This window comes from Galeopterus variegatus, unplaced genomic scaffold (assembly GCF_000696425.1).
Source record: "Galeopterus variegatus unplaced genomic scaffold, G_variegatus-3.0.2 Scaffold201, whole genome shotgun sequence".
In the NCBI taxonomy this organism is placed as follows: Eukaryota; Metazoa; Chordata; class Mammalia; order Dermoptera; family Cynocephalidae; genus Galeopterus; species Galeopterus variegatus.
In genome coordinates this window covers 359145-367661 of record NW_007726312.1, presented here as the reverse complement: position 1 = coordinate 367661, position 8517 = coordinate 359145, and the positions used below count along the sequence as shown (strand labels likewise).

The following is an 8517-nucleotide window of genomic DNA, read 5'->3' as shown; positions in this document are numbered from 1 at the left end:
CGCTGGCGCTGGATCAGCGCCGCGGACAGCGGCGGCGCTGGCAGATAGCATGGGGTTGCGAGACCCCCGAAGGACTGAGGGGCCGGGGGGCGCGGCGAGAGGCCGAGTCCGCGGTCCTGGGGCGGGGCCAGGCGTCGGTGGCCGTGACTGGAGACTGTTACTGAGGGCGGCCCGGGCAGTAAGCAGTCTAGAGCCAAGGTGCCGGCGCGCTGCCCGGGCGGGGGTGCTGCTGCTCCTCCTCCCCCACGTCCCCCGCCCTTTTCGGCCCCAGAGCTTGCGGACAAGCACGCGGCCACTGACGTCAGAGTCCTGTGACGTCAAAGATGCCCCAGAGGGGAGGCACTTCCGGCGGGGGGGGCATGGGGGCGGGGCGGTCTGGCCGAGGCCCCGCCCCCGCCTGGTCCTGAGAGGACAGCTCCGCTCGCAGAGGCGGGAAGTCGTGGGCTCAGCGGGACTAGCCCGACGGGACTGGACGGGACCGGGATGGGGTCCCCTGGCAGAATGCAGGGCGGGGGTCCTGAGACAGCCGCGGCCAGGGTGGCGGGCAGGTGGGCGTCTGTCTCTCGCCTGCGCCTCCGCTCAGCCGGCTGGGGACAAGGAGGCTGAGTCACCGCTCTGCGGGGAGGGGGAGGAGGGGGTGCGTCTTCTGGGGCGCCAGCACCTTCGCCCCGCTTTCTTGGGAGGATGGCGCAGGAGCCCCAGGAAAAGCCTCGGGGTCTCTGAGGTCCGTCCTCTGCTCCGAAGTGGCTGCGTCTCAATCCCGGTGCCGGCAGGTGCTGCGCGGGGGTCTGTGTCCGCCTCTGGCCCCGGCTCCACCAGGTGCGAGGGAGACCCTCGCCGCCCACACCCCCCGTACCCATTCCCACTCTGGAGGGGCCCTCCGACCCGCCGCCCACCGGTCTCCTCCTTGCCCTCCTGTCAGTGGCCCGTCGGTCGATCAGCGCCGCTTACCTGGCGGGCCGCGTCGCGCCGGCTCCCGCTCGCCTCCCGCAGCCCGGCAGGCGCGGCGGCTTTTATAGGCGCGCGTAGTACTCGTGCGGCGGCTCATTCATGCGGTCGCGGCTCCTACACACTGACGCGCTGCCGACGTCAGCGGGGAATTTAGGAAATGGGAAAAGGGGCTATTTATAGTGGCGAGGCCGGGGGTGGGGACCGAGGCGACCGGGAGCTAGGAGGGGAAGGAGGGTGCACGGAAGCAGGAGGGGGGTGGGGGCAGCCCGCGCCCCCTATTCGGGCCTACAAGGGGTTAACTTTCCGGAAGTGCGGGCTCGGGGCCCGAGGATAGGTAGTGCAGGGAGGGTGCAGCGGTCCCTTATGTGTTTATTCACTCTCGCCTTCCGGAGCTCTGAGACTCCTGGGGCCACAGCCCCCAGCCTTGCCTAGCTTTTCGGGGGTCCTCACCGGTAGTCCCCACCCCCACTTCTCAGTTCTTGGACCTGACGACTCTGACGTCACAGGATGCCCCCCGGCAGCGTCACACCCGCATGGTCACCCTTTCGTCCTGGTGGGGCAGGAGAGGAAGCTGGACCCGCGGAGGAGTCTAGGGCACAGTTAGAGTTGTGGCATCAGGATGCTAGGGGAAGACGAGTAGGGGAGCCCAGAAATCTTGGAAGGTTTTGGTGGAGGAGACTAACCTGGGAGGGAGGATCCAGCGGGAACTTAGATACCAGCCAGGAGCTGGAGACCAGAGGGAAGGCAGAGAAATTGAGGAAGGTGGTCTGTGCTCCCCAGAAATGATCAAAGGGTCCTCTATGAGGAGGTTGGGGTAAGATGCCAGGAATAGGGGGCGAGAGAAAGGGGCAGTCTCAGCAAATGAAGGGGAGGAGGACAGATCGGCAGTGCCCAGCTCCAGAGCGTGGACCAATGGGCACCCCGGGGTCAACTTAAGACCCATTTGTAAAATGATGGACGTTGGCAGAACTGATATGAGAGTGATAAAGAGTGAATGAGACCAAGGGCACAGCAGTTTGGCAGAAAAGGGCCTCCAGGGGGGTGGCGGGAATCACTTCCTGCGAGACAGAATTCCTGGAGGTCAGAACTCGCAAGAAGAACCCATGTCATGTGGGACAAGTTCCCTCGGGTGGAGCAGGGAAATGAATGGTTCTGGCCCAGCCTAGAGCCATCTAAACTGAGGAAGGCTCTAAATGAGGGAGGGGAGATGGACTAGGGTGGGGAGGGGCGGGTGGAGCTGGGGAAGGAGGTCAAGATCGAAGAGTGAATCCACAAGAGGGCAGGTGAGCCCTGGCGCTGCCGCTGGGCTGTGAGCAGGGCGTGAGACCCTCCCGGTAACAGATGCATTGACGGCTTGAGGGGAGGGCCTAGGAGCAGTGAATTAACTTGGGGAGGTGTCCTGGAAGTGCTGGAGAATAAAAACAAAGGTCATGTGCACAGCGGATTTTGGGGTGGGTGGACAGTGGACAGACTCACTGCACAAAAGACACATGGGGCCGAGGGGTTCCTTGTAAGGCTGGGATCTGACCCTATCAAAAGGAGAAAAGATTAAAGCAGAGATGGGGCCAGAGGGGCCCTGCGTGCCCTCTGGGGTTTGGCCTCCTAGCGTTCTCCTTTTCGGGCGGCCAGCCTTCCTCGCAGCGGTTCTACTCTCCAGGAACGCCTTCCTGCACAATGGGAGAACTCCTATTCATCCGTCAAAGCCCACCTCTAAGAGCACTTCTGAGGAGCCTTTCCATCTCCACCCAACACTCCGTACGCTCTTCCACCTCAGCCTACAGCACCGCCTTCGGTAGAGATGTCGGGGATCCCCCCCCCCCCCCCCAGAGGCGGGTAGCTCCGGAGCCCACCATTTTCATCTTGGGGACCTCACTACTTCTCTAGGGAGGACGCCTTAGGGGGACGAAGGAGAGAACGTGAATAAGATGGATCCGCAACACGGGGCGGAAACGGTGAGGGGCGGACTCAGGACGCGGACCTGTTTGGAATGTGGCACCGAAGCCTTGAAGCAGCCTGCGGAGGAAAGGGAGCCTCTGGGGGGCGCTCGAGACCTTGGTGTCTGTCGGGGACCGCTGGTGGCCGTGCCGGCCGCCCCTCGTTGGGTGACTCAGCCACTACCTCTGGCGGGGGCGTGGGGGCCAGAGGACAGCGCGGGGGGCGGCAAGCGCGGCCCCCGCCGGCCCGCGGCCTGGCGCGGTTGCTAAGTTCTCCAAGGCCTCTGAGAGACGCGATCTGGGCAAACCTCATCTGTTACCATGGTAACGCCTCTCCTCGGCCTCTAGCGCTGGGCCGCTGAGGGAGGCGCAGCCAATCAGAAGCTGCGAGCGTTCTCGGGGAACTCCCCCCGCCGCGTGTGGGCGGGGGGTCAAGAGGTGCGGAGAGGAGGCGGAGCGTGGGCCGCAGAGACGCAGCTCTCGCAACAGGCCTGGGGCCGCGCGCGGCTGCCCAGGGCCACTTCCGGAGTGTCCGCGCGAGCGCCCGCGCGCCAGTGCGCGGTCTCCTCTCTCCCGAAAGAAGCGCCATCCGCGTGAACCGGCCTTTCACGTGGGGTGCAGGACCTTGCGGGAGGTCCCGAGCCGCAGGCTCTTCTGTCATGTTTCTCTAGAGTGGGTGGGTTGGAGAAAAAGTGACTCACGCCGTGTCACACGGGGAATCTGGGGGCTGGGGTCACTTCTGTGGACCCCCGAGAGGCGCTGTCCAGCCATTTCCAGTCGAGTATCCTTGAGTCCCTCCGGAGACCCGCAGGGTTTAGGGCGAGCTGTTTGGGTAACACCTCTGCCCAGGTTCACCGAGCGCCCTACGTGGCAGTGCCCGGAGTATCCCAGAGAGCAGGGATCCGGGAGGGGGCGGGCGTGTCTGTGTAAACATGCGCGCTCACGAGACCAATGCCTGGGGAGGGTCTGGGTGCAAACGGGTTTGTGCTGTGTGTATCAGCCTGTACGCCTGCGTGAGGATGGGTGTGCTGGGGGGTGGGTCCAAGCGGACAGTTCTGTCTAGGAATGTCTAAGGAGAGTTCCCCGAGATCTTATCTACCGTTGTCTCGCCTAGGAGTTCCATAACTTCCCTCCCACCACCTACTGTCACCTGAGCCCCCTCCTTGCGGGCAGGACTTTTCCGAATTGGAGCTGTGTACATAGAAATATGTGCACGGGCGCGCTCAGCTTAAAACTCCAGGGTGTATAGGGCTCGCAGGTCTGGGGCCTGGGTCCCCAGGTGGGCACATCTCGGAGGGTGAGCCTGCCCATAGGTCTCCCTCCCCGGTTCAGCTGCGCATCTGCGAGCGCTCAGCCCAGGTGCGCGGGAGGAAGGTCGCTGCCGTGCTGCGCAGAGCCCCGCGAGGCCTCGAGGTGGCGCCATAGCCGCAGCAGCGCCGGCCATGCCGGGCCGCTCCAGATAAGAGTGTGCTGAGAGCGCGGCGAGGCTGAGACGCGACCAGGACGCGGGGAGGACGGACCATCAGGACAGACCGACCGGGGGCCCGGCGGGCGGAGGGCAGCGCAGTGCAGCCACGTCCCCCCTGGATCCGCTGACAGCCGGGCCCGGGGCTTCCGACATGCCCCCCAGGTGGGTCCTCGAGCTGGGAACTGGGAGGGACAGGGGACCCGGGACAGCCCGGTCCTCGCGCGCTGGCCGTCTTCGGCGCATCCTCTAGCCCGGCCGCCCCATCGCGGCTGGAGGCTGGCGTCCGGGGCTCCCGGCGTCGCCCCTATTGGACTCAAGACCTCCAGGCCGCTGCTCCGCGCCGGGTTCATGGCGGGGTCAGCGGTCCGGGACCGGCTCTGCCCGCACATGGGCTAGAGAGGCGAAGGGAAGGGAAGGGGAGCTGGCGAGCGGGGCTGGCAGGGGCGCTGCCCTGGCACAGCTCGGAGGCTGGCAGCGGGGCGGGTGGGGCGCCGGCTAGGAGCTGCCACCGCCGCGGGGAGGGAAGCCCCAGTCGGGCTGCGGCCGCAGGTAACGGGCCGCGAGGCCCTGCGGGCCAGGCGGGGAACGGGGTCGGGCGGCCGAGCAGGCGGGCAGAGGAGCTCGGCTCGGTTCCGGGCCCGTGGCCTCCTGGCCGCCGGAATTGGGGGCCGAGAGGAAAAGCTGGGAGGCGAGGGACGGGGGCTGGCGCGCTCCTCCCGCCTTGTCTGAAGTTGGGAAACTTCTCCCCAAGTTTGGGGCGGCGGAGTTCCGGGGGAAACGGGGCTGAGGAGAGCTGGGAGGGAGGCGCCGCACCCGCGAATGCAGAGCCGAGGCCGAGGCGAGGCCGGGGACTGGACGCGGGTGGGGCGCAGGCAGGGGTCAGGGCCGCAGCCGGCTGCGCTCTGTGCCCGCCCGGGGCGCTGCCCCCTCCCTCCCCTGGGAGCTGCGTGGCTCCCCCCTCCCCCCCACCTGCTTCCTGCCTCAGCCTCCTGCCCCGATATAACGCCCTCCCCGCGCCGGGGCCCGGCCTTCGCGCTCTGCCCGTCACGGCAGCCGCTGCCTCCGCTCCCCGCACTGCGGCCGCCGCCCGGGCCTCGACTGAGGGCTTGACAGCCCCGGGCCAGGGCGGCGCCACGGCGGGCACCGCGCTGCCCTCCTCCGTATCACTTCCCCCAACGGGGGCAACTTCTCCCGAGGCGGGAGGCGCTTCTTACTCGGCTCCCTTTCTCCTCACTCGGGCAAACTTCTCGGCCCTGAATGACTTTTCCTGAAGCGGACATTTTACTTAAGTCGGGTAACTGTCTCCAGAAGGGTCACTTCGCCTGATCAGTTTTCTGCTCGGAAGCCCCCAGCAGCCAGCCCGTGTGCCCGGCGGCGTCCGGGCCGGGACGCACAGGCCAGCCTGGCCTCCTCTCCACCGGGGCAGCGGCTCTCCTCCTGCTGCTCCTTCTTCTGGTTCGGGCCGGTCAGCCTAGGCTCCCACTGCCGGAGGCCGAGGATCCTCCGCCAGAGCCCAGGCCGCGGTGTCGATGTCCCTGCTCAGCTGAGGGGAAAGGGAAGTGGAGGGGAGAAGCGCCGGGCTGGGTACCGGCGGCGAGGGCGCTGCGCGGCTCTTACCCGGCTGGTGTGTGTCCCCGCAGGAGAGTGTGCTGGGCAGACGATGCTGGACCCGATGGAGGCGCCCGGACACTCGAGGCAGCTGCTGCTGCAGCTCAACAACCAGCGCACCAAGGGCTTCTTGTGCGACGTGATCATCGTGGTGCAGAACGCCCTCTTCCGCGCGCACAAGAACGTGCTGGCGGCCAGCAGCGCCTACCTCAAGTCCCTGGTGGTGCATGACAACCTGCTCAACCTGGACCATGACATGGTGAGCCCGGCTAGACTGTGTGGCAGGGCCTTGGTTGTCTTTGTAAGGTGCCATATCCATTTCTCCTGCCAAAAGCATGAGAGACACCCAATAATCCTGCTGAATGATGAATACAGGAGATATGTTGAATAAACTAAGTATTGAAAAATCAGCCATGAGCCTGTCATCCGGAAATAACTAAATAACATTTTATAAATAAAATTTTATAATCTACTTTTTTCCTGTTAAAGTTTTATCTCAAACATTTTCCTATATCTAAATGGCCTTCTTTTTTTTTACTGCAGTGTATTCCATCAGAGATGTCCCAAAATTTCCATTTATTCCTCATTATTGATCACCATCCCAATGACCTGCTTTTTATTCTTTTCCTACATCTTACCCTTGTACCTTGCACCTTTAATTAATACACCCACAGAATTATTTCCTGACCCTTCAGAAATAAACACTATCTTTTCACTCCCCAGATTGTGGTATGAGAATATTAGCATCCCCTCTGCTTTTCACGCACTCTTCTGCACCTTGATATCCCAGTCTCTCTCATTTGTACTTTATTTCTAGATTGTTAGTGTTAATTTTTTTATAACCATAGTTAACTCTTCTGTGTTATCACTATAGATTAATTCTAGAAGTTGCAAATCAATATTGTTTTTATTATTGACTGTGTAAAAATTGTTCACAGAACAAGATAATAGATTTTGATTATGTTTCCTTTATTGTTTTTGATTTTTCTACAATTACCAATTGCAGTTTTTATATTCCCCATGTGATTTTTTTCCTAGAATTATAAACTGTCTTAATTTTGTTCTCAATTTTTTTCAGACTTTCAATCACAATAAGTAATATATCAAGTCTTCCCCTCCTTTTAAGACCTCTCTCCTTGAGCATTCTAACCTGCTGCTTTCCGACTAGTTACTTTCCAAATCTGATGCACGACTGTCTTCTCGTATAACTTCGTATAATGTATGCTATACGAAGTTATTACGCCGCCTCGCTACCCGGGCAGCCTGGACGGGCCTGGCGCGGGCGGCGACGGCGACGACTACAAGAGCAGCAGCGAGGAGACTGGCAGCAGCGAGGACCCCAGCCCGCCGGGCGGCCACCTCGAGGGCTACCCGTGCCCGCACCTGGCTTACGGTGAGCCAGAAAGCTTTGGTGACAACTTGTACGTGTGCATCCCCTGTGGAAAGGGCTTCCCCAGCTCGGAGCAGCTGAATGCGCACGTGGAGGCTCATGTGGAGGAGGAGGAGGCGCTGTATGGTAGGGCCGAGGCGGCTGAGGTGGCTGCTGGGGCCGCCGGCCTAGGGCCCCCTTTTGGCAGCGGTGGGGACAAGGTCTCTGGGGCTCCGGGAGGCCTAGGAGAGCTACTGCGGCCTTACCGCTGCGCGTCGTGCGACAAGAGCTACAAGGACCCGGCCACGCTGCGACAGCACGAGAAGACGCACTGGCTGACCCGGCCCTATCCATGCACCATCTGTGGGAAGAAGTTCACGCAGCGCGGGACCATGACGCGCCATATGCGCAGCCACCTGGGCCTCAAACCCTTCGCGTGCGACGCGTGCGGCATGCGCTTCACGCGCCAGTACCGCCTCACCGAGCACATGCGCATCCACTCGGGCGAGAAACCCTACGAGTGCCAGGTGTGCGGCGGCAAATTCGCACAGCAACGCAACCTCATCAGCCACATGAAGATGCACGCCGTGGGGGGCGCAGCCGGCGCAGCCGGGGCGCTGGCGGGCTTGGGGGGGCTACCCGGCGTCCCCGGCCCCGATGGCAAGGGCAAAATCGACTTTCCCGAGGGCGTCTTTGCTGTGGCCCGCCTCACGGCCGAACAGCTGAGCCTGAAGCAGCAGGACAAGGCGGCCGCCGCCGAGCTGCTGGCGCAGACCACGCACTTCCTGCACGACCCCAAGGTGGCGCTCGAGAGCCTCTACCCGCTGGCCAAGTTCACCGCGGAGCTGGGTCTCAGCCCGGACAAGGCGGCCGAGGTGCTGAGCCAGAGCGCTCACCTGGCCGCCGGACCCGACGGCCGGACCATCGACCGTTTCTCTCCCACCTAGGACGCCCTTCGCCCCCCCGCCATGTCGCTGCCGCGCGGCCCAGGCCCACACCCCTGGGGAGCGGCGGCGGCGGCAGCAGCGTGCAGGCACACCGCACCCAGGACAACTGTAATAGCAGCGGCAGCGTCACCACAGTGGCGGCCCCACCTCTCTGCGGCCTCACCTGGCCTCACTGCTTTGTGCCTTAGCCCGGGGTGGGGGTAGGGGAAAACCCCGGGACGGGGTGGGATGGGGGAAGGG

General features: G+C 63.2%; 1 protein-coding gene across 1 annotated transcript; it reads left to right on the top strand.

Moving 5' to 3' along the window:
• Window positions 1-5610: 5610 nt before the first annotated feature.
• HIC1 (hypermethylated in cancer 1) lies at window positions 5611-8399 on the top strand. The gene is made up of 3 exons (XM_008565716.1): window positions 5611-5647; window positions 5994-6242; window positions 7196-8399. Exons 1-3 carry the CDS (start codon window positions 5611-5613, stop codon window positions 8275-8277), a joined length of 1368 nt encoding a protein of 455 aa, XP_008563938.1. The 3' UTR covers window positions 8278-8399.
• Window positions 8400-8517: the final 118 nt, after the last annotated feature.

Coding starts and splice junctions, on each gene's coding strand:
- HIC1 (XM_008565716.1), top strand. CDS start 5,611: ATGACTTTTCCTGAAGCGGACATTTTACTTAAGTCGG. Junction 5,648..5,993: donor GGACATTTTACTTAAGTCGG/GTAACTGTCTCC, acceptor GTGTCCCCGCAG/GAGAGTGTGCTGGGCAGACG. Junction 6,243..7,195: donor GAGCCCGGCTAGACTGTGTG/GCAGGGCCTTGG, acceptor TGCTATACGAAG/TTATTACGCCGCCTCGCTAC.